The sequence below is a fragment of the Drosophila elegans genome, unplaced genomic scaffold, assembly GCF_018152505.1.
Source record: "Drosophila elegans isolate 14027-0461.03 unplaced genomic scaffold, ASM1815250v1 contig_183, whole genome shotgun sequence".
NCBI lineage: Eukaryota > Metazoa > Arthropoda > Insecta > Diptera > Drosophilidae > Drosophila > Drosophila elegans.
In genome coordinates this window covers 10237760-10263516 of record NW_024545550.1, presented here as the reverse complement: position 1 = coordinate 10263516, position 25757 = coordinate 10237760, and the positions used below count along the sequence as shown (strand labels likewise).

General features: G+C 39.3%; 3 protein-coding genes and 1 long non-coding RNA gene across 11 annotated transcripts in view; 2 read left to right on the top strand and 2 right to left on the bottom strand.

The window, feature by feature from the left end:
• Positions 1 to 2872: 2872 nt before the first annotated feature.
• Positions 2873 to 7456, bottom strand: LOC108144760 (protein lap1). 2 transcript variants are annotated; one of them, XM_017269865.2, is made up of 6 exons: positions 7112 to 7456; positions 6845 to 7051; positions 6652 to 6787; positions 6300 to 6589; positions 4357 to 6141; positions 2873 to 4294 (listed from the first exon to the last, which is right to left on the bottom strand). In XM_017269865.2, the coding sequence occupies exons 2-6, from the start codon at positions 6995 to 6997 to the stop codon at positions 4118 to 4120; spliced, it is 2541 nt and encodes an 846-aa protein (XP_017125354.1). In that variant the 5' UTR covers positions 6998 to 7051; positions 7112 to 7456; the 3' UTR covers positions 2873 to 4117. The 2 variants fall into 2 exon arrangements, with proteins under 2 accessions (XP_017125354.1, XP_017125355.1); XM_017269866.2 differs by having other exon boundaries at positions 6845 to 7048.
• A 2006-nt stretch (positions 7457 to 9462) lies between these two features.
• LOC108144822 lies at positions 9463 to 10347 on the bottom strand. The gene is made up of 2 exons (XR_001774379.2): positions 9823 to 10347; positions 9463 to 9728 (listed from the first exon to the last, which is right to left on the bottom strand). It is a non-coding gene; the product is annotated as an uncharacterized LOC108144822 (long non-coding RNA).
• On the top strand, positions 10260 to 13837 carry LOC108144821 (alkyldihydroxyacetonephosphate synthase). The gene is made up of 5 exons (XM_017269952.2): positions 10260 to 10573; positions 11191 to 11277; positions 11340 to 12528; positions 13123 to 13227; positions 13294 to 13837. The coding sequence occupies exons 1-5, from the start codon at positions 10449 to 10451 to the stop codon at positions 13678 to 13680; spliced, it is 1893 nt and encodes a 630-aa protein (XP_017125441.1). The 5' UTR covers positions 10260 to 10448; the 3' UTR covers positions 13681 to 13837.
• A 2305-nt stretch (positions 13838 to 16142) lies between these two features.
• Positions 16143 to 25757, top strand: part of LOC108144425 (KN motif and ankyrin repeat domain-containing protein 1) — a 29992-nt gene continuing 20377 nt past the window's right edge. Inside the window, exons 1-2 of one of the 7 annotated variants that reach the window (XM_041707785.1) lie at positions 16143 to 16322; positions 17801 to 18368. In XM_041707785.1, coding sequence (XP_041563719.1) covers positions 18367 to 18368 — 2 coding nt within the window. In that variant the 5' untranslated portion in view covers positions 16143 to 16322; positions 17801 to 18366. Of the gene's footprint in view, positions 16621 to 17627; positions 18369 to 25757 lie in introns of those variants that run through there. The other 6 variants (XM_017269285.2, XM_041707784.1, XM_017269287.2 and 3 more) reach the window with 6 other exon arrangements.

The window sequence follows — 25757 nt, the reverse complement described above, 5'->3', positions numbered from 1 at the left end:
TTTGAGTGTGTGGCACAGGGAAAGCTCCATTAAGACGCCCAAAAATGTCTTGGTCGAAAGTTGAGCTAAGTCAAGAGCTCAAAGCAGTTGACTTTTTAAGCCTGCCCCTTGGCTCTAAACTTAAGTCATGAAACCTACATTTAAATTTGTTATATGCTGTAGCGAAAGTTGTTTCATAGTATATAGTAATTTGAATCTGAAAGAACTCAAGGTCATAAAAATTTACAGCTTTTCTTTATTTTTTGATTAATTTAAAATCATTGAAGTTTGGAGGATAGATTGACAATCAAACTTTAAAGACTCCTCGTGGTATTAAAAAATTAAAGTTAAATAATAATAAAAAGTGTGTCTTAAAAATAAACTATAGACACTCTTAAACTATAAGTACTAATTGAATACTACAATAAATAATATAAACCCTACTCTTTTTATAGTCTACTATAGTCTAAGGCCTTCTTTTTGAACCACCCAAGTTTTGTTTTTATTATTTCGTGGTATTAATTTATTACTCATCTTATTGAGTAAAAATTAGTTTCTGATAATTTTTTTTTTGTGTAGTTACAATATCAAATTTTTATACCTAAACAGTTATTATTTTCACCTACTTAATAAATGTAAGGTCCCTGAAATAAAAAATTTAAAAAGTTATTGCTTTTTGGTAACAATTATTATAAAAAAAAATAAATTTACATGCAGAAGTAGAGTAAAGTATGTTATTGATAAGCATTTGCACCCAAAGTCACAATGACGAAGGCTCCGATCAATATGATGTTTAGCACCTCCTATAGAGTCCTTACTGTATCCACTTCTCAATACCCCACCCTGAGTGTCGTCGCTCGCATAAAAATAAACTTTGCCCCGTCAAGTATGCAATTGTTTCTGCATTGCAATTGGCCCTCCTGCTTTGAGCCAGGCTTTTTGCGCCAATGCCTCCGGCCTCCAATTGAGCGTAAGCCAAATAATAATCGTGCATACATATTTTATTCCGGATGACAATTATTTGGCCCTGGGGGATAGGAAATTCAGACTACCGCCTGCCTGCCACATGGGCAATCGGCGCAAATTTGTCGCATTTTGTTTTGTTGTCATGTTTATGGCGCAACATTTTCTGGCCATAAATACACGCCGAAAATGCTAATGACCGATTGGGTGGGTTAGTGGGCGATGGTGAGGACGACGGGTGATTCTGATTCTTGGGTGCCGAAGCCGATGCCGATGCCGACAAGACGTGAGGACTTGCCGCCTCCGGGTGGTATTTCAATCGACCAGAAGCGATATTGATAAATGTATTTGGGCCAGATTGGATAAGGAGTCGACACCGAAACGGGCACATCATATGTCAAATCAAGTTTGCCGGGACTCGGGCCATATAGCCTTGCTCCAACCCATTACTTCGAAACACCACCCCCCAACACCCTTCCAAGTGGGTGGTAAGAAAAAAAAAACATATGCCATCGCCCCAACACGCGAAGGTCACTGACAAAGCGCCGTTTGAAGTCGCTTACAGTTTTAGTTGATGTTGACGCTATCAAAAGCGGGTGAAGGTGGGTGGTTCTGGGTGTTCTTTTGGAATTGCTATATGTGTATGTCTTAAAAAAAAATAAAAAAGCGGGGGGCATGACAACAACAACAACAACAACAACAACAGCACCAGATAACGAAACATTTGACAAGGACAAGGCTGCCCGCCGCCCGTCAACTCCCCTTTCAGCATGAAGCTCCCCAAAGGCAGTGTGTTAGTGTAATTATTAGTGCCGCACAAAATAAATATATACGTATGTATATTCATACAAACATCGTTTTTTGTTTTTACGCTTTGAGGCTTAAGAACCATGGGAGTTTTGCTTAATTTACTTTTAACTGATAACATCGCACATCCCTCTATAAAACTGCCCTATCACTTACATATAAGCTATTAAAACTCTTAGCCGAAAATTTCTAGTAACTGATCCCAATTATTTTAAAATTATGTAATAAACTGAATTTTGTAAGACTTTTGAGTTTAAAGTTGCAAACGATAGTGGAATATATTCAACAGCGGTCAAAATAAAAGTTTTTAATATCTGTTCTATATTTTAAAATAACATTAAACCAAAATTTTGTTTGATAAGTAAGATAAGATTAGATCGATAATCTTTTTTTTTAATTTCCTAATTAGTTCCCATTATTACAAAATTAAAAAAAAAATAAAAAATATTTTTAATTGCTTTTTTTATAAGCTAAAAAACCTTTTTTTTTACCGCTACAACAAACTTTTACTTTGACAAAAAATTATGTTTTGTTTAACTATGTTTTAGGTCTAAAAACCTGTCCATTCAGCTTAAGGATTTTTTTAAAATTATTAAATATATAAATTAAATTACCACCTTTATCTTACACGTATACTTGATTTGCAAATGAAAGGGTCTTCCTACAATTACCTGCATTCCTTCAAAAGTTTAGATTATTTATCGCTTTCAGCCCATTGTCCTTGGTTGCGCTTTTTAGGTTGACTACTTTCCGGTTGAATTTATAGACCATTACGCTGGTTGTACACTTTTTATGCAAATATATATGGCCAAAAGTGCCGCAACAGACGACATTCGCTGACGCTGTCGCTGATGATGTTGTAGCCAGTGCTTTGGAGCCCGGGGACACAGGACATGCGGGGAGTGACTCGTCCTGGAGGATTGGATTGCGTGCTTTGCTGGTGTCAGCCGGCTGGCACACTACAAATGTCGCCGACAATTAATTTCCATAGATAATTGCCTGTCGATAACGACAGCGGCAGCCGGGGACATTAATCAAAAGGGCCGCCGACTGTTGACTAGATGGTTTTTGTTCTATGCTCTTTTGGCGGCTGGATAAGATTTAATCAAAAACTATGGCGAAATGACAAAGTGAAAGTTGTATTTCAGTGATTTGTGGTAACGCTCTTAAATCAAATTGAATTGGCAAAATGTGTGCGCTTGCTTAAGTTAGCTACATTCGTATTCGTATGGGTGTGTGTGATTGTGAGTGTGTTTGGGCGTGTGTGTTCTTCAATAATGCACATATGTATGACTATATTTAATCGCTATGAATAATAGAAGTGCTTAACTTTCGAATAGATTGCATGTGTTTAACCAGATAAATAATAATACTGATCACAACGCCAATAGTGTGAGAATTCAGTTTGTTAACTGTTAACAGTTCGTCATTGAAAATAATGTTTGACACTTCGATCGATTGGACAATAAATATGGAGTTACGTATATGTAAATATATATATATATATAGAATTTATATTGCTGCACCATAACAACTAACATAAACAGCAAATATCTTTTGTAATCAAGTAATTGATCTATACATATAATTTTGGGAACAAATTTGAACAACGCTGGGCGTAAAATAGGCGCTAGTTGAAGGTAATTCGTCTGATTATCGCGAGTATATATATGAGTGCGTGTATATATACCTATAATCGACGCTAATTGCACTATTTATGTGTATTAAGCTGTTACATTCCGCTGGCGGTCAAAAAAATTGTCGCACAACTTGAGATACAAATGCCTTTTAAATGTAATCTACGCATCGTGATTATGTATGTCTAGAACTCATAATTGACACAACGTAATATTGCTTTTTTCTAATGTTTAACTTAACTATTTACATAAGATACCGATTAAATACTGATTTATTAAATCAAACTCTGATAAATAGAACTTAATGGTCGCTTCAATTGGATTATTAAACGACCGTTTTAAATTAAAATCATAAATGCATTCATTTTCAATTCAAATTTTGAGAATACTTGTTCAGGGCTATAACTTCTAATTTTGGCCGTATTGTGGTATTATTCATCTATTGAGTATGGAGATACTTCATCTAGGTGTAGAGAAAATGGCAGTTTGGATTCGTCTATCTATCTAATATACGAAAAGCATGGGATCCTCTAGCTGGCGATGACTGCTCTATGACTGATCGATTGACCGCCAGTACGGAAGGTAGTGATTATGAACTAACATTATGATAGCCAAGTGGTTGTCATCCGTTATCGGCGATGCTGCTTATTGGAAAAATGCGTTAGAAAAATGCACAAAAAGTCTTCGGTCTCGGGTTGGGAATCGGCTTAGGTTGGTAAACAAATGGTCCATCATTTTCTCGACAACATAATGTTCATGACCGTGCCGCTGTTAAGCAGCACTCGTTTGGCATCGCTCAGCTTGGCATTGGTCAGGTCGTAGCCGTCTATTTCCAGCAGCTTGTCGTTGAGGTTCAGCAGACGCGCGGCATTTGTATTTGGCGTTACAGCGCTTACAAATATGCCAACCTGTAATGGAAAATAGACCTTAATATAAACTGATTTCAAGGATTTAAGGCGGATAGACTCACCTGATTAAGCAGTTCGGCTACGTCGAAGCCAATGCTGTGCTCCCACTTGAGGGTAACCTGTTTGACTGTTGGATTTTTGTGGACACCAAATATCCAGGTGGATTTCTTGTGGCTCGCTTTGGAAGTATTGTTGGTGGCCGTGGAATTAAGCGAGTGCTGCGACACGCTGTCGTCCAGCTCCTGGTCATCCTCCTCTGGATTCGGCTCTAAATTGTTGCTAATATTGTTCTGGTAATCCAACTGATCGACCGACTCTTCAACTTCCTGCGCCCCGATGGCCGTGGTCTTGAAGTTGCTGTTCAAGGCATCCTGGTAGATGGTCTGCTCCTGCATTTGCTGCTTCCGCTGCCGCATGGACTCGTACAGGTTGAGATCCTCGGGCGTTTTCTTTGTGTAGACTCGAGCTATGTGGTACGGTGGCGGTTCCAATCGAGGAGGTGGCGCCGCTTGTTGCTGCATGGCCTGTTGCTGCTGTAGAGGCTGCAACTCGTAGTCCTGATCCCCGTTTAAATGCGTGGTGGGAAGCGGCGTGTTGGCCTCCACGTACAGCTGTTGGTAGTGTGCCTCATAGTTGACCAGTGGCAAACCGTAGTACTCCTGCGTCGGCACTGGATGCGTCATCTGCGGCGCTTGCTGATAGACTCCGTAGATGTGTGTCATTTCCGGCGTTATGCCGTATATTGCACTTGCTGTGGCCTGGTCCACAACATCCTGGTTGGCATTGCTGCTATCACAGTGAACTTGGCCGTTGGCCACCACGCGTGCCTCCCTCACCTCGCTGGCATTGGCCGATGTGGTCGCCGCCTGAGCCTGCCGCACGTACTTGGCCATCTGGCGCAGCTCCTTGGGATACGGTGTGGGTGAACGCATCAGCCGCACGGATCCGGACATCTGTTCGGGCGTGGGAGTTGGCGGAGCGGCCACATACGTGGGATAGCTGGGCGCCGGCTGTGCTTTGGCATTGCTCAGAATGGTGGCCTCCTCGGCGAAGCAGATCCTCCGGGATGGACTCACGTGGGGCTGCTGCTGGTTGGCGTAGACGAACTCGTACTGTTCCTGGGCCTGCTGTTGGGCCTGTATACTGTTCATCTTGAACGTCACCTGCGGCAGCATGAAGCAGGTTAACTGGGTCTTTGTACTCGCATCCAGATACTGCAGCGGCACTAGCGGCTGCGATTGATTGTCGCTTAGCCACATCGATGTGAGATTCACTAGGTTTAACATCGAAACGGGCAACGCATTGATGTAGTTGTTGACCACATTCAGCACCCTCATCTTGCCCAGGTTTCCAATGTTCTGTGGCAGGGCAGACAACTGATTGTTGGCCACACTGAGGACACTTAGCTGCTGGCAACTGCATAGCTCATCCGGCAGCTGCCGCAGTTGATTATCATCGGCGAATAGGAAGCGAAGGCTCCTTAACATCCCAATCGTACTCGGTAGGCGTATCAGTTTGTTGTGGCTCAAAACCAGTTCCTCCAATTGCTCCAAATAGCTTATGCTGTCGGGCAGCTCCGTCAAGCCGTTCGACTCGCACTTCAATGTCACCAGGGATTTTAGCATGCCCACACTAAAGGGAAAGGCTTCCAGACTGTTGGAGCATATGGACAGCACCTCCACGTTGCGCCAGTTACTCAGCTCGCTGGGCAGTGTGTCCAGTAGATTGCCATTGGCCTCAAAGTGCTGCAGCTCGCGCAGTTTGCCAATGTTGGCCGAAACGCGACGTATCTGATTGAAATCGATCCAAAGTTCGCGTAGAGACTTCAGCTCGCCAACAACTTCGGGCTGGAAAGGAATTAAAAGTTACTATATATTTTACCTCGTTATAAAGGGTATTTGCTAGATCTGATAACAATATTTCAAAAGGCTTTTACGAAAATACATGGGTTTTACTAACGAAATATATATTTGAACTAGAGAATACCCTTCTTTTTTTGCCTCACCAGCTCTGTAAACTCATTGCCACCAATGTCCAACCTCTGTAGGTTGACCAAACGCACCATGGACTTGGGCAGCGTTATGAGATTGTTGAGTCGCAGCTCCAGAATTCTCAGATTGACCAATCGGCCAAAGTTCGCAGGCAGAAACTCCAGGTAGGTTTCGTTTAGCAGCAGTTCCTGCAGCGAAATAAGCGAGGTAATGGCATCGGGAAGACGTTGTAGGCTATTGCAGCTCAGATCCAGGTGGGTTAAGTGCTTGCATGACTTGATCTCCTCTGGCACATTGACAATAACTAAAAGGGGTGATGTTCATTGTAGTTTAAAGAGGAGGAGGAAGATAGTGCAATAATCTCACGATTCCGGTTGAGATCCAGGTGCTGCAGCTGGCGCAGACTGCCGATGGCCTGGGGAATGCTCTCCAGATTGTTGCTGTTCACGTGGAGCACCCTTAATCCCTGGCAATAAAACAACTGCGGCGGCAGAGCTTGCAACTGGAAGATAAGACAAGGTAAATAGGCAGCCCAGATAAGTAGCCAATAAGTACATACTCTGGTGGTGCTCAAGTAGAGCTCCTCTAAGGTCCGCTCATGCTGCCAAACTTCCGGGAAATCTGTCAATGGAGTGTTGCTGTAGTCGAGCTTGTCGATCACCTCCTCGCGCTTGAATTTAAAGCAGGGGAAGCATTTACTCAGCAGCGGCATCTTTGGGTTAAGTGTATTGCTTTTCGTTCGTTAATTAAGGCACGGTTGTGGCTGCTGGAAAATGGTATATACATATATCAGATGGCTTTAATTAAGGGTTGGGCCCAAACTCACCTGTGATTCATCGCCTCTGATGGAGCGCTATTGTGAATATTGTTGGTCCTGCTCCATTACATTCCATGTCCATTGGCATTTTTGGGCTTGTTATTGTTCTGCCCACCAACACTAACACGCACACTCACCCACACTCGCAGACACACACACAGTGGCGACTTGGCAAGCCTCTCTTTTTGCTTTTACGGGCATTTACCATCCGGTAAGTTATGAATTTGTTATTTATTTAAGCGCTCTATGCCGACCCGAAGCGAGTGATGTTTGTTTTGGCCATTTAAATGCGTTTTATTTAATGTTTTTCGCTTTGAAAACGACAAGTTGCTTGCAGGTGTTAGTGTTGGTAAATACCGAACGGGATAGTGATGGTAAAATCATGAGTCACGGTTTGGATTTCAGGGAGTTATCGATAGTATTTAAAACCTTTATGGAAGTAATTTGCAAAAACATAGCAATTGCAACAACGTTTCAAAACAAATCCTAAATTTGTAATATTTTAATACAATTTTCATTTAGTTAGCCCATTTTTTCAAAACTTGCCATCTTCAAACTATCGATAAGTGTTCAATATCTGAAAGACAGGTGGCGCCACAAGGCCACAGTTTCTTTTCAAATAAAATCAAAATAAACGTTACAAAAACAAGACGGGCGTGCATGCATTTTTACACAAAATGCTTTACCCTTTGCTAATTAATATTTACCCTACACTTCCTGGCTGCGATTGCGCTTAGGTAAACTCCAGCTGTCTTGTTGTCATAACTGTTGATAACGGCAACTTGCTAACTTGCCAATAAAACAAATAACAATAAGGGAAATCAAGCGTTTTTGAAGTTGCAAAGTTCAAATGGGTTAATGCGAATTCCGGTCAAAAGACAACCAATTAAATCTTAGCTCACACTGTCTCCAGACTTTGGCTTTGAGTACTGAATTGAATGTCGTCAGGTTTCGTGCGTTTCGGCGGTGTGAAAATTATTCAAATAACCGCCTTTTTTTCGGATTTGTCGTTTTTTGTCGTATTGCCGCGTCGTTCGGCGGAGCATTGACGAATTTACACTCAAACAATTGTTAAACTGTACAGCATAGTGCAAATAACTACGTAATAAACAATGTGTTGACGCCGCTGTCATTTGCAAGAGAAAAGTTGTGAGGCTGCGGATAAGCTCAGTTTCGGTTTCAAACTTGCCCGCTGCAGTTGGATCGGTCGATGTGAGTGCGGGTGTTGGGATTACTATTACTGCTCAAATGTTGCAGCATTTTCTGATCAATTCGAGTCAGACCAATAGAAATATAAATATTCACATTGGTAAATAAATAGCAAAACTGCAGTGATGGAAATGAAGGCGATCTTACATAAGATTTAAAACCGCAAAATCTAATTTATGGAGATTTTGAGTTCGGAAAAAAAACAGTTTGAAATTTAAATTCTCATGAGTTTGCAAAATATATCTTTTGTAATTGTATTTTGAATTATTTACAAATGTCAATGAGGCATGCAAAGTAAATTTAAACCGGAAACTAGTAAGATGCAGTGTAATTTGAGTTACGGAAGTTAGCCAAAAGTAATTGTTATTGAAATCTGAAAATAGTGAAAGAATTTTTACTGTCTTCCAACCCGTATGCGGAAAAATCGAAGCTTTTATTTTGACTTGTGATAATTAAATGCATTTTTGTTTAGCACTTTTAATTGTAAAGTGCTTGTTCTAGGTGTTCTAAAAGGTAACCCCTAATGTTTGCATTAAAAATTAACTAACATCTGCTAGGCTCTCACGACCAATTTATAGTAGTTGGTCAAATAGGGTTTCACGACTAATTTATAGTAGTTGGTCCAATAGTTTGAATTGATTTGTTTGTAACTTTTATTACGTTTCAATATAACTATTATTTATAGGTCCGTAGGGTGCATTATACTATGTATTTTCATATCCTTTTATTGTTTCCAACTTCTTCGAAATAATTTACAACGACCTAACTCCCGAAGGAAGATTTTAATTTAAAACACCTGTCAACAGAGGCGTACGCAGGTTTTTATCAAGGGGCTTTTAAAAAGAAATAAAGATTTTATTATTTTAAAAGCCCAGAGATAAAAAATAATAACTAAATAACAATCAATCTGAGGTTCCTTAAAATGTTGCCTAGGCCTCTGTCCTTTTCTGTGGAGCAGTATTTCATTCAAAAATCATATGACTCACACTATCTCCAGAACCAAAGTGACAGATAAGCCAGAGAGCACAACAAATTGAAGGGGTATGGGGGAAAAATACCACCCTTATTGAACCCACCACCCCCAATTTTGTACTCTCCTTCCTTGTGGGCGTATTTCCACCCCCCTGAGCGAATCGGTTATACAGAGTGCGCCCTGTTTAGCAGCGTTTTATTTTCTCATTATTTTCTTTGCTGGAATTTAATTACTTCTTATGCCATTAACGCCAGTTCCTAGAAATCCAGATGGAAATGTTACTTCTTCTTGCCTTTGCCCTTTTTGGCACCTTTGGCTTCCTTGGCGGCTGGTTCCACGGTGGCAGTCGATCCAGATGTCACAGGATCGGCGGTCGGTTTCGCCCCGGCAGGAGCCGCCGCTCCTTTTTTTGAGCCCTTGGTCGAGTCCTTCTTTGCGGGCATTCTGGGGGAACACAAAATGATGCAAATAAATTTTCACATTTGAATATTGGTAAAATTAATAAAACAATGAAATCAAATAACTTTTGTGTGCTAACCTAACAAGAATTTGGAACAAAACACAGAAAAGATTTTAACTCGAGCCGAACACAGTGTTAATCGCTGGCGATTCCGGTACAAAGTGATTTACTAAGGCATTTTAAACGTCACCTCTATAGAAATAAACTCATGGCTTGCATGGATTTTTTGATAAAAACACAAATTTTAAATTCGAACCGTTTGGCGAATCGGTTAAAGATTCGCGCCTGTTTTGGGGGCGGGTTCTCTCTTGAACTCTCCGTTATTTCCCGGCTCTCTATCTCTCACTCTCTCTCCGGCCGTGGTCTCATTATTCCCATTTCCGTGCAGTTGAGGTAACGAAAGCCAAGTGCGCGCAACATAGGCCGCATTATTTTCTAGTGCAATTTCTATTTAAGTAATTTTAGTTTTTAGCGCAACGTGCTGGTCACTAGCTTAGGAGTTCCACTAACAAGTAGATAAACAATATTCCAAAAAAATAGAAACTTTTAACCAATCAGCAGGCTACGCTTTTCCTGACGCCGCCAACAAAAAAAAAGGGACTCACAATAATTATCGATTTTGCGCCCATGTGAAAACGGTTGAAAAGCGTCTGCACCTCATAGGAAAAGTATTTTTTTATACCCAACTTGTCCAAGTCCGGAAAATGGCAGCCAAGCGGAATGCGGTGACCACGGAAGCTCCGGAATTGTCGGCGCCCGGCGAAGGCACCTCCCTCACCCTCGACTCCCGCCTCTCGAAAACCGTGGAAAGCGTTTTCCCCAAGAAGCGGTGAGCTTTAATATTCCATTTAAGCACTAATTACATAGAGAAATCTTCGCTTGATAAAGCAAATAAAGCCCAGGTCTCATATATTTACATAAATTATTCAAAAATATTTTTTTTTCTTAAAAAGGTGATATTTAACACTAAATATATTGATTTTCAAATAACAAGTAAAACCTTTTTAGTAAGCTGTTAGGAAAACAGATCAAATTTTTTTTTTATGAAATAAAGAAATAATTTCTAAAGCTGAACAGACTGAAATTATTTTGTATAATCACAGAGAGTAAAGTTAATATTTTAGTATAACTATTAAATTTATGTTAAATTTAATTTATTTTGTATATGCACAACAAGTGCGGTGAACATTTTAGTATAGCTATTAAATTAATTAAAAATTTTAAGCAGTTCCTGAAAGCTTTTGCCTTTGAAAAACCACTAGAACTGTGTAATATTCTGCTTTTTGCTAAATGTGACAAAATTCCATAAAAATTAAAGTAAGGAGATGATATTTTCTTTTAATTTTTTCTTAGATTATTTCCCGTAACTTACGTTACTTGGTTTGTTTGAAATATTTATATTAAAGCCAAAATTTTGATTTTATTTTGTTTATTGCTCCTAAACAGCCATGAGTCCCTGAAGTGGTTTGGATGGGGCTACAACGACTCGCAGTTCTATGGTCAGGATGGCGTCATCTGTTTTCGCGGTGATAGGTAAGATGACCATTTTAGAAATTTATTACTGAAGCAGCATAAAATCCCCTTTTCGCTTACAGATATCCCCTCGGTAACTGTGAACTGCCCAGTTTCACCAAGTGGGTGGAGAAAAAGTTCGATATGGTGGTGGATCCCTCCAAGCCGTATCCCCAGTTGCCGCGATCGTATCCCCGACCCGTGGAGAACCAACCCTTCCTGCACGAACTGAAGGGCACCACGCAGGTGGATCACTCGCTGGAGGGGGTCGATCGGTTGGTGCGGTGTCATGGCCAGACCCTCAACGATATCTACAGTCTGTGGCACCACAAATTCCGTCGGATTCCGGATTTGGTGGTCTGGCCTCGCTGCCACGACGAAGTTGTTCAGCTGGTGCGTCTGGCCCACAAGCACGATGTGATGTTGGTGCCTTTTGGTGGGGGAACGAGTGTGTCGGGAGCCATCACCTGTCCTCAGAACGAAAGTCGGATGATCTGCGCCTTGGATACCTCCCAGATGAATCGACTCCTATGGCTAAACCGGGAGAATCTGACCGTATGCTTTGAATCCGGCATTGTGGGTCAGGATCTGGAGAGGGTGCTGAAGAAAGAAGGATTGACAGTGGGTCACGAACCCGATTCCTATGAATTTAGCACTTTGGGAGGCTGGGTGGCCACGCGTGCCTCCGGCATGAAGAAGAACGTCTATGGCAACATCGAAGATCTGGTGGTGCGTCTGAGGATGGTCACTCCATCGGGAACTCTGGAACGGGAGTGCAGTGCACCGCGTGTGAGTTGTGGACCTGACTTCAACCACCTCATCCTGGGATCCGAAGGCACTCTGGGCGTGATCACCGAAGTTGTGCTCAAAGTACGTCCCTTGCCAACGGTGAGGCGTTATGGATCCCTGGCCTTCCCCAACTTCGAGCAGGGCGTGCTCTTCATGCGGGAAGTGGCCCGGCGAAGATGCCAACCCGCCTCCGTTCGGCTGATGGACAACGAGCAGTTCATGTTCGGTCAGGCCTTGAAGCCGGAGAAGTCCTTTTGGGACAGTCTGGTGGATGGTCTGAAGCAGCGCTACGTTACCTCCTGGAAGGGCATCGATCTCAACCAGATCTGCGCCGCCACCTTGCTGTTCGAGGGCGATTTGAAGGATGTGCAGCGCCAGGAGGCTCTCATCTACGAGATCGCCGACAAGTTCCAAGGATTTCCGGCGGGCGGACAAAATGGGGAACGCGGCTATATACTCACATTTGTAATTGCGTACATTAGGGTGAGTTTTTGTTTTGTAGTTCTAAACAAATAGTGTAGAAGTTAGGTAAAAAATAACATCACAAGTTTTATAGCAAGCGCCATTTCTGGTTTTATAACCCAATGCATTACTGACTTTATATAATGTTGTTACACAGTAATGATGTTATATGATAAGACTCTAATTTGCATGACAATTATTCCACGACTAAGAGATAAAAGATTATTACATTTATTATTTTGATAATGCTACTTAATTTAACTTTTCTTATCATATATTAATTGGACATAATTTAACTAATTAATCTATTCGCTGATAAGCTTTTGTCACATATAAGTTTAATCTTACTAAAGTTAGCCAATAAACAGTTTATTAAATTCATCTTAAGTCCAATCGACTTAAGTTAAACCCAATCATTTACCTTTCAAATAATAAGTTTTTTTTAGTATTTTTTGTTGATAAGTTTGATGCAAATAGCTTTGAAACGCAATTTGTAAAAAAAATGTTTATGATAATGTAGTAGTGCTTTTTGAAAAAAACAATACTAAGTATTTTTTAAAGTTTAAATGCTACCATAAACGATTACTAAATTAGTTTGCATATATTTCATAACAGGATTTTGGCTTGCATCAGGGAATTGTGGCGGAGTCCTTTGAGACATCGGTGCCCTGGGATCGCTGTAGTCTGCTCTGCCGCTCCGTCAAACAGCGTGTGGTTTCTGTGAGTGCTTTAATTTAATTACTTCCTATGACACTTACTAACTTTAGTCTATTTACCCCTTTTTAGGAGTGCCACAAACGTGGCATTAGCTATTACACCATTTCGTGTAGAGTTACCCAAACATACGACGCAGGTGCCTGTATCTACTTCTACTTTGGATTCCGCTGCATAGACGTATCTAATCCCGTCGAGCTGTTCGAGGCCATTGAGCACAGTGCTCGGGATGAGATCCTGTCCTGCGGGGGATCACTGTCCCATCACCATGGCGTGGGCAAGATCCGAAGCCATTGGTATAAGAACGCCGTCACCGAAACGGGCAGTTCACTGTACACGGCAGCCAAACAACATCTCGATCCGAAGAATATCTTTGCTCTGGGTAACCTCCTGCCACTGGAGGAGATCAATCCAAAGGTTGAGGACCCACCATCGTCACCACCAAAAGCCAAACTGTAAAGGGTAGCCCATTTTGTATGGGCACTTAGTTCATTCACTAGTCTTAGTCACTTTAATGATTTCCTAGTCGCTCTTTTGGGGGTTCTATACCAAACTGTTCTTTCGTAGCGGGCTCATGTTTTCTATGGGTTTTGATAAATAAATGGAATATTTCTAAGTCGTTGTGGCATTTTGATGTTTGTAATGGCTTAAAGGGTATTTAAGTGATATTTAAATTATTAATTGTGTGTTATTAAGATTCCATTTGTGAACACTTTTAAAAGCTTGGCTTGTAACGGCTTTAACTTTTCATTATCGCATTGTACCAGCTTTAAAAACTGGCTCCTAACTCAAATATATGGTTGATTCCTTACCAAAAATCCTCATAGAGACAAAAATTGGAAAGCAAATATATTTTTCCCTGTGCAAACATGACCATAGACACATCATTGATTTGTGTGTGCGTGTCCCGGCTGCAGACCAAATGCGAACTGCTGATCATTGTCTTCTCATCTGCTCATCGAAGTCATTTGCGGCTTGATGGCGCACCGTGCCGTCCAAGAAATGAGCCAGCATCGAAGATCCGAGCGCCCAGAGCCGAGAGATCAAATGTCATCAAGTTGTCAACTTCGTTAGCATGCCGCAAGCCAGCGATCCAGCTTGGCTTAAAGATCTTTCTTGGCCTGGCTGGTTAAAAAGGTGCACAGAAAAAAATAATGTAATGTAAAATAAAATTAAGATCATCTTAAGAATTTTTTTTTACCCCAAAAACATTTTTCAAAACAAATTTTTTTCTTGTTTTCTTTTACAGACATTTTTAAAATTTGTTATTTTATTAGAACTAATGGTCTATATTTTAAATAGGGATTTTACTAAAATAAATCATTTTTTTTAACTTATTAAAATAGGAAGATAATTTGTAGACACACAATCGAAAAGAGACATATTTTTGCCCGTTTATTTTGCCATTTAAAACTTACAAAAATCATATTAATAAGCCTCATCTCTATATTTTTCGCTGTGTGCGAATAAAAAAGGGAATGAGGCGACTCCGGCGGCTTATTGATGGTCGAGTAGAAGTCGTCGACTTGGCCTGTCTTGTTACCCTGGCAATGGATACTATATGGTATATTATGGTACATACCCCCCGAGTGCATTTCGGCCAGGCTCGCACACACATGCCCGGCCTATAAATAAAGATTACAATCAGCCACAGTGAGCAGCAGAGGAGTCCGTCTAAGCCCCTGAAAATTGTCAGCAATTAACCCGCGGGTCAGTCTCAGTCCCGGAAAACGCTGGCAGTCCTGCGTTTCCAGTCCAGACCCAGTGATTTATGCCACAGCGCAGCCTCCGAGCCAAAAACCCACAATCAAGGCCGACGGAGAGCGGAGGGCGGAGAATTGCAATCCTGACACGTTCGCCGAGCGAAAAACAAAGACGGAATGCTCTTCTACCTGAGGGAGATGGACATAACTCATTTGCATTGAATGAAAGAATGCTGGATGGCGAAGGGGAGGGGCAGGGTCACAAAATTATTAAGGAAAAGAAAATGAGAAGTGGGCAAAACTAAACACTAGACCATCATCACGTACACTCTTCTTGAAGCCAACAATAGTATTTTGTATTTGTGGAGTAGAGGAGACTAAAGACAGGCACACAATCTAAAAAGGTGAAACAGTTCTTTATTTTATATTTTTTCTTCAAAAACATTTCTTATAAAAAAAATGTTGTAACCTATTTATATATATTTATTTATTTATATGAAGCTAACTTATATATAACTATCCGCTCGTATAAGGTGGCATTATTTAATTAATTTAAGAGAACAATTTAATGCTTATAATAGCAACCCAAAAAATATATAGATTTTCCTACTATTTTTTTTTGTTTTTAATTAAAGTTAATTTAAACACAATGTTATTATTCATAGTATCGGAATGCTATAGGAAAATATACATCACTATTTAATTATTCTTGACAGTAAAAAAAAAACATATAAAGAAAAATTAAAATTGGTTTGTCATTTTTTGACTTTGAAACAAGACTAATTATATTTTTTCAGTTTAAATATATATATAAATATATTAAAACCCATAAGTAAGCTTAAAACAACGGAAAAAAAAAAAGGAAACGAATTTTTAATAAATTATTATGAATATTTACTTAAAAGGTTTTAAAATAATTTGTCTGATAATGTATTTAATTTTCTTTTCTTTGTATTTTGTATTTTAACAATATGTTTCTATAAATGTTCTTATATATTCTAATAACTATAAAGAACGCCAAAGAAATACACTGGCAACATGTGACTAATAAGCAATGTTGCAGCAACATGTGAGCATTGCTCCCTGGCCAACCAACAACAACTTCGCCGTTTAAGCCAGTTAACCCATTGAAGCCTGCCCAGGTGAGTGCTCTGCCGGCGTTGTTTTCTTACCTGGGCTTCGTTACGGAGTGGATTCGCACCTGGCGTTCAGTTGCGAGCAGCGCGGCCAGCGGACAACAACGAAAAACCGGCGACGACGCGATTTGAATTCATTTCATATTCCCAATGCAGATCTCGTTAGAACGTTTTGTTTGGCAACACGGAAAGAGTTGAGGGATCGGTTGCGAACGAGAGATATATCTCCCTAAATATAGAGAGAGAGCGGGAGCGAGAGAGTGTAAGATCTGGTGGGGACTATTTTTCCGGCAGCTGCACAACTTCAGTTGCTGGTTGCTGGTTGCAGTTGCAGTTCGTACGCGTCGCTTGCAACATCGTGTCGCGCTTTGCCACTCCAAAATTCGAAACCAATTTCGATTTTCTCGATTTCCAGTTTCACGATTTTCTGTGTGGGAAAATGCGACAAATTATCCGGCTTCGGGTATTTTTTGCGTTCATTAAAAAAACGTTTTGTCGCATGTAATTGAGCGGCAGTTGCTTTTGTTTTGCCTTTAAAAGAGCAGCAAACAGTGAAACAGGTGCGTGAACCAAAACCGAAACAAGTTGTTACAAAAAAAAAAAAACGAATAAACGAAGCATTGAGCATAACTTGACTTGTATAAAATCATTAAAAGTGCATTAGACAACCGGCCCAGAGGCGGAAATTCTAAGGCCTTTCATCAGTCGGCCTTTCGTCAAGCGGACAACCCGTCACTCAGTCATTCATTCAGTTTGTCAGTTTTAAATGCACCTGCAATGACTCGTTAAAAAAAAAAATTGTCGAGTGATGCCCCTTAATGCTTTGCGGACCTCGGAGCCATTAAAACGAAACAATTTCGCACTAAAAAACCAACCCACGTCGGTTGACCAAAGTGCTTTATAAGACCAACAACCCATAAAGTGATCTCAAAAAGTCCGCAACGCGAAATATACACACGCACCTACTATATGATAATCATAAAATCTGGCAAAAGGCATTTGGTGTTTTGGTTTTTCGGTCACTTGGAGTTAATTTTTTTTTCGCAGCTGCAACGCCAACGCTAAATTCTCGACTGCGATATTTGGTTTATGAGTTCTGTCGCATTGCGTGGGTTGCCATGGGAATAACTTCAGATCTTATACTAGTGCTAACCTTGGAATGCCTCGAAAGATTTAAATTTGTGCTTCTCTTAGAGTGTTTTATGGAGATTGGAATATCTCGTAAAGAATTTTAAAAGCATTAAGTTATTTGTGATCTATAAATGGCAAACTTATATTTTCACCGCTGAAAGAAACATATATATATATTTTTTTAATTTATATATTTGTACATTTTTAATATATTTTGGGTAATGCAATTTAAATGTGACTGTTCAAATTGTATTGCTGGTTTTTGTGGGTTTATATTTTAAATTATTTTTGCATAAACATACATACATTATCAAATAATGGTCAAGAATTCCTTTAATTGACAATATATAAATCTTATTGAAAATAAACTGCCAAAAAAGAATAATAATTTCATTCTCATTTCCATTTTCTTGGGCTTCTTCAATTTAAATTCTCATTATAAACCCTCCCGCTGCTTTTGAACTTCAGAAATTCCAAGAATGCTCATCCGTGTGTGAGCAAAAGCGAACCCAAGTAATAATTTATCACACAAAGTATACCTTTTTAGATTTTGCATAAATGTCCAAGTCATGACGAGTCGCCAAAACGTGCCTTTAATGTATCTAATAGATATTTGAACTGCCCATCAGGCTGAGACATAAAACAAATGTTGCCCATTAGACTGCATGTTCAGCATAAATGAAGCATAAACCTAAGGCAACAACAATAATCGGTTAGCGTTAACAGCCAAGGAAAATGCAGTCAAGGCGCGCTTAATTAACATGCAACTGGCAACGTTCGCGTAAACAAAAATAACAAAAACAACAACAAATAACACAACAACGACAGCCACGACAAGTTAACGACAACAACACGCTGAAAAGTGCAATCTGCGGTAATCAAAACAGCACAAAATATACCGGGAAAAAGGTTTCGATTTTCGCCAGAAGGTGACGAAGTCGTCGAGCGGTCTAAGTTTCGCCAATCAGTCAGCTAATGATGCTGGCCCAGCAAAACTGGCAAGATGCAACTACTGCAACAGCAACAGGAACAGCAACAGCAATTGCAACTGCGGATGCGCCCTGCAGCTGCTAATTAAAGTGCGGCGGCTAGGGGAGAACAATTGCAGCTGCAACAATCAGCAATTACCGCTCCGACAACAATAACATCCCAGCATCAACAGTAAATAAACCATAATGTAAGTATACAAAAAACTTAAGAAAAACTGCTCCTCATCTTGCTATAATTGCTTTTGAAACGTTTTAGTATGTTCTTAATTACTCAGGCATTTTTTTTGATTTACAAAAACATATGATCTGATAGAATTATGTTTACTATTTAAATTGTACTTAAATTAAAGATTCATAGTAAAGTTAATGCTGAGAAACTTTAACTCCAAAATATACATTTTACTGCATTCAAGATTTTATATATTAATGTTTATATGAAATTAATGCACTTAAGAATTATATATAAATGTTATATGTTATATCTCAAAATAATAGATTTCTTTATTCATCTTTATTATTGGAAAGTTTATTTTTTAAATAGTAAACTAATATAAATATTTGTATTATTTCATGTTTATAATTTAAACTTAAAAAAAGTATGAAAAGTAACATTCTTGAAAATTAAAAAAATTAGTAATTTAGAAAACTTGGAAAATGATTTTTGTTCTGCTCGAAATATATTGACTTTTGAGGTCCCTTTGGCCAAATATAAATTAAAATATTCTGATTAATTTAATTTAAACAAACCAAATGTCTAATATTTTTTTAAGTTTTCCCATCCCTTTACCCATTTACCCAAAAGTTCATTGTCTCAGTTTGCTGCGTGTATTGGCTGTCATTTGACTTTCTTTCGATTCGCTGCAGTAGCAGAAACAGCAGCAGCCACACCATCGACTTTCTAAGCCAGTTGCCAATTTAGTGCATTTGGCTGATTTGGACAGAGCGAGGAAAACTGGCCAAAAGTGGCAGTGGCTGTCGCCAATTGTTTGCCGGGTCTCTCCACTGGGAAGAAGCCTTGCAGTTCGCGAAGATTGCTGAAGATTGCAGCCTGGAGACTGCAGACTGTAGACTGTAGACTGTGGACAGTAGACTGGAGATTGCAGACAAAGACGCAGTTGCAGTGGAAGACTGGGTCGCGTGTTTGACACAAATGCCGCGAATAGTTTTGAAGGCGGTTTGGCCCCACTGCGATTTATGGTCAAAAGCCGCTTTGACTTGGGCAAACAAGAAGTGTGTTTCTTTTTTGTGTGTTTCGTATGTTTTTTTTTTTTTTTTATGTTTAGTGTGCCGACTGTTTCCTGTGGCTGCGCTGATTGCGTTTTAATAAGCCAAGAGTTTGCCTGCCAACCATTGCATGTTGGCTTTAAGTAGCAGGAAAAACCAATAATCGGGCCCAAGACAAACAGCACGCAAACTTCGCTGCGGATGAATGCAGAAGTTGGCTGGTTAACTCGCGTGCCAATGCGGCAGAACGGTGGGTCACAATGGGTTAAAGTTGCCCATGATGGCCCCCGGGCAATCGCAGATATCTATTTAGTGAAATCTCGCCCCGATTGTGTTTTTCTTTCAATGAGCTCAATGCCAGGGTATTAAAAGAATGCTTTTGATCTAAGCTAAGATATTCATGGCCATGGGTTAAATAACTTAAAGTACATAGAAAAACTATAATTAAAGTCAGAAAAAATAAAAAAGACGTGAGTCACCTCTAGGAACAAAAATATTTAGGTTTTTGACAAAATGTTTAATATGCTATAAAATCAAAATTTTATAAAAAAAACCCCTTTTGAAATCTTACCTCGTTATCTTCATTAAATTTATATACAAGAGTTTCGTATCAATCATTACTTTAGTTTTGCATAATAAATTACATAATTATTAAGCATTTGTTAAGTACCCTGTAAAAATGTCAAAATCATTTTAAAGACCTGAACTCTAATTCGTTAACAATAAATTTACCCTATTAAAAGCTCAATGGACTCAATAGACAATTCATGTTTTGATGGATTATTGGTGGCTATGGTAAAACCTTTTTTGCCTCCATCAAGTTGGCTTAACAAAAAAAAAAAATACCCATTTAGCTATCGATTTTCGAACAATGGGAAAACTTTTATTGTGCGGCCACAGCGGCAAAACTTCTTTGATGCCAAAAGATCAATGGAATTGGCTGTGGGTATTTGGCAATTTGTCTCTGAAATACGGCAAGTGTTCAAGTGAGATGCTTGGCATAAGTGGCTGACTATCTTTTATAAGCTGTGCACTGCAGATATATACAGCAAGCGCATTGCCCAAGATCGATTGGTCTCGACTCGTAGCTCGTAATAGGCTTAAAGTGGTTGGGAAATGCAACTTCGACTGGTTAACGTTCACATTCATAGCCCATTGGCCACGCCCCCTTTTGGCGTGCAACGGTGACCCTCAGACCAGATGAACTTGGCTAATCACATAAACAAACAAATAAAGCTGGGTAGCAAAAAGAGGCAACATAGCACCGCACAAGACAGCCAATAAATGTCCGACAGTGCAAAAAGGCCATAATAATAAACTTAAATAGACGGACAAAAAACAGCCTCAGACTTAATGCTTACAAATTTGAGCGCAGTCGCTGCTTCATAGACGAGGGCAATAACAAGTTTTTAATGCACTACGTTGTTAGCGAGTTTTTTGCTTTGTTTTAGTGGCACTCATTAGCCAAGTTATGAACACCAAGTTGCGGCAAAACAGTAGCACAAAACACCAAAACAACAGATTTGCGCACCGCAACAAAATATGGCTAAAACGTTTAGCTAAATGCAGGTACACTGAGTGCGAAAAGTTGGTGGCCAGAAAGGACTGCAATCTAATAAGTTTTTTTTTGGGAAACTAAGACAAAATAAAAGAGAATCTATATATTATTTGAATTTCATTAACAACACTTATTATAAGAGTATCAAGTTCACAATAATTATTAAGTGTAATATATTTAAAATTTGGTTGTTTTTCAAATTTGCAGTGCTGCAAAAATCTTAAACAGCATTCTATAATTAATTTAATAGTTTATTGCCGTTAGTAAACTTTTAGTAACCGCTGTTTGTGGAAATTGGATGCGTTTCTGTGGCGTTTTGTGAGGCGTTTAAAAACGCCTCGTTCCCATGGCCCACCCAATCGAGCGTTTCGAATGCACACACATTCGCCGTAATCAATTAAATGAAATCTAAGCCGAACTTAGCTCAGCCGAAAAAGCGTTGAGGGGTTTTCTAACGACCCCCCCACCCATTGCTATACTACAAAGTTACTGGAGTCGTGTCACAAGCGAAAAAAAAATCGTTTTCTCATTTTCTTTGTATTTTTTTTTGTGTTTCTCATTTTTGTGGCATTGTTTGAGCGATTTGTTTGAATTTCGCCGACTGGCTGGAAGATGCCTCGCCAGCTTTTTGGGTATTTTGTTCGGTTTTTTTTTTTTAGCTGTGTGTGGTTTGGCATTTTATCCCAGTCACGCTGCAAAGTTATTTGCGCCGTCGTGCAGGGACCCAAGTTCTCTTCTCTGTTATTATGCCAGCCGGTTTGGTCGTCATAAGGCTGGAAAAAAATCAAGGGAAGAACGGAGCACAGATAAAAACGTCTGGGGTCTGCAGTTTTCGTGTGGTAATCCGAACCCAAAGCCTTTTGATTTATGCAGTTGGCGTCATAAACTGTTGCACTTTCTGTACTTTGATATCCCTCTCAATCGGCAGGGTATTTCGAGGATTTGGGTTTCAGAATTGTATATTACCATTTTATGTTTGAGGGTAAACTATTTTCTTTTTTATCGATCTTGAGGAGCAGACGCTTGGTTTGATTACTTTTAAGTTTATTCTTTTAGTGCATTTCCTTCTTGGAAGGTATTTTAAAACACAGAACAAAAAAATAGAAAAATGCTTAGGTAATTATAAATACCCTTGGTTACAAAGGTTATTTTTAAAATTTATAATTTAGAACTATCAAAAAACACTTTTTTAATGACACGTTTTTAACATAGATTTATTAGTAAATTTAAACGGTAAATTATATTCAATATCTTGCAAAAGTAAGAACATAATTCTGATAATTTAATATTAGTTTTTGTTTTATTTTTATATTTAACTTTGAAGAGCATTCGACAGTCTAAGCAGCATATGTTTAAGTATCCAATTACCAACAAAAAATCTGCCCCACTGTCAGATTCTTTCTTTTGTGTGTTTTCACAAGATACAAAATGCATTTTTGACTAAGCCCCATGGCTTGCACTTGTTGAATTTTGATATTTTGTGGGAAAACTTGGCTAAATTGGATTGCCAACATCTTCGTGCTGCCAAGCTGGCAACAAAACCCCATCGCATTGCCAATATTGAAGTACTCGTATTCATCGTTCGTTTTGTTTTGACTAAAAAGTAAGTCAAAGGCTCGTTATGCATGCATCAAGCGTCTGGGTTTTTGTGTGCCTGCAATTTGCAAGTAATTCATGTAGAGTCGAGTGCTTTTTTGTGGAGTATGAATGTGTGTGCGATTTTTTTTTTTTAGGTGATGAATGAAATCAGCTCTCAACCTTGCCAAGTGCTTCCGCTCAGAGGTAGACAATTGTCTGAGCCATGTCTATTATGATTTTTATATTTTGTTAGCCCGGTGTCGCCGTCTGCTCAATTATAATTTGTTGGCAGCCCCTCGGAAGGTTAGACTTTGGCGAATTTATTTCTTCAAATCATTATGCTCTAGGGCAAATGTACCCATTTTTTCCATAGCTTCAAGTGTTAAGATACACATAATAAAATTACTTCATCGCCATTGTGGCTGAAGCTGAGGTGATTTCTCATTGTTGCGGTCAAGTGGGCTAATGATTATTGAGGAGGTGATGGTAACTCGAGACTCTTGTGGCTAAAACAAAAGTGATTTGTTTAATAGTTTCGGAACACGTAAAATTATAGCTATCCCATGCTCTGTCAACAGCATTCCAAGCGGGCTGGCCTTTTATTTTTCGGCTATCGAATATCAATTTTCGAATTCTATTTTTGCCAGGCCTCGTTTGCATATGACACACAAACATTGGACAAAAGGTAACTTCTAACGAGGCCGTACATCGATAATGCCGTCACCTTTTTTTGCCTTGTTTATCCGTTTTGGACTTCAAATATTTGCATAATTTTGCGTAGAAGCGTTCCCCAAAACCACCTGTTCCAAATGCGCAATACAAAGCGGACTTTCGGCAAAGGCTAAAACTCATTTTTAATTTTTGTTTATGCGCTCACGATTTGGCCATAAAGTGGTTGGAATATTTGCAGTCTCTGATTGCCCCGGTCGTCGGTACGAGTATGAAGTTTGCCATTTACTTTCACCGATTGAAATTCAATTACGAAACCCGATACGCCCAGATCCAAGTGGAAGACAAAAATCCATGGCTCATGGGGGAAATCAATGCAAAAAGCGTTAGTATTTATTAATTGAAGGGGCCAGAAAAAAGCCGCCAGCGAAATGCCACAAACTTAGGGAAGTAAAATCAAAGTTTCAATGGAATTAAAAAAGTTTGGATAAATTTATGAGAAACTATTTCATTTAAAAGCAATATCATCCTCTGTTTTGCACAACGGCTGCTTTAAAGTCAAGTAAATTAATTTAACCATTCAAGGATCGTTTATTGTCATTTGTTTATCTGTTATCCGATGATATAACAATGTATTTATCCAATTAAGAGGCGGGGCAAATTCATTTAACTGCGGCATCGTCATCAGTTCAAGTCGTTTCGTAGCTTGTCATATGCAAATTGCGCATACGCCCCGATGGCTATACAAAAATAAGAAAAAAAAAAAACAAAATCGCAAAACTGCCAGCCAAATGTCAAGCTCAACTCTCACAATCTGTCACTGACTTGTCGCTTGAGTATGTCTCAAAAGTCGATCCCCATTTACCCCTACCTCGGTGATCTTTCTCTCATTAATAGTTGCTCACTTAACGAGCGTTGTCCGGCGGCGAAATATTTTGCCAGTGATGCAATGGAGCTTCATGGCTTTGATTTGCAGTCAAGATACATACGATAGCCTCACAATTGAAGGCATTGAAATTGCATTAAGATTGTTGATAAATCGCCGCCAAAGTTGAGCTGGCAATTGGAATAATGCTTGTACAGTCAAAATAAAATAGTATTTTAAGGTACAATTTTACTTTAGAATTAGTATATTTAAAATAACCAAAAAGAAGCAAGTGTACATTTGTTTATATTATAACGATATTTTAATGAAATGAATTAAAAAACAAAACACCATGCACTTCGTATATAATAACAATATAGTGTATTAAAAAATAATGCAACCAATATTCGATTTTATAGTTAAGATAAGAAATATTAATCTTGATGGTACAGGATATTTTTAAACTCAATTTATATATCCTGTACAATATAAATTTGGCTCTAAAAATAGGTTAAAAATTGCAGCACAATTATAAAATAATTTAAATTTTGTTGAATTAAACAATTCAAATAATTTTTAGTTTAGTAGTTCAGATACCAAATAACAGAAAACTTAATATATGTTAATCTTAAAATACCTAAACGTTGCTTAAGGTAGGATATTAAGCCCATGGTAACTCTTTAATAAAAATGGTAAACATTTACTAGCGATCTAATTATTTTTTCAGTGCGGGATGAGTGGGTGGCGCCGGTCCGGTCCGAAGTGATGATCGTCAAAGGCGATCACCTTTTTCGCCTAACGATTACAAACGTTTGCAATTAACTCAAATACTATATTTACGGCCAGGCAACATACTATAGCTGCCTGCCCCCCGCGGACTGCCCCGATCTGAGATCTACGATCGGCGATCGGCGGTGGCCGTCATGGCTATAACATGCTATATCATAATTTACAACTTTGACGGCAGGCTCCGCAGAGCACGCGTTCACCGCAATTCTGTTTTCGATTATGCGGCTCATGGCTTTCGGCGGTCGTAAGACTTCATCTACGGGTACCCCGTACTCTATCCCCTGAAACTCCAATACTCTAAGCCTTAAACTCCATCTCCGGCCTTGATGGCTTGCCCCTGGCGGCGTTTTTTGTATCTTGCGCTTGCATCTTGTATCTTTTGCTGCCGAACGGCCGCATGGCCACATGGGGCGGTTGCTGCAAAAATTTGTTAGCCTGTCGTAAACTGCGCCAAATCGCATAAATTATAAACGCCAAACCCCGTTTATCGATATGCAAAAAAGTATAGTGCTTTTTATTTTTTTCTCTTTGGTTTAGCGAAAGTGTCGAATATGCCTTGAACTAAGAACGGTTTCTTTGTGCCTAGAGGCCAGCAATTTCTTTTAATTGATTTTCAACAGTCGTGTGAGCTTCGTTTTATTTTTTCTTTTTTTTTTTTTTGTCTAGACGGGGTAGACAACGCCAACGCATGAGATGTGGCTCGGTTGACAGGTGTTGATTGAAATGACCCAAATCGATGAAGAAGGAACACAATGCCTTGAAGATGGAGACATGAGTTTCACACTTTTTGGGCTGTTTATAAACAGCTGGGAAAAACATTTTGAGGAAAACATCTCAATCACATTAATGAAAGTCATGGAAAATGAAATATCAAATGACTCGACGGGTTAGACT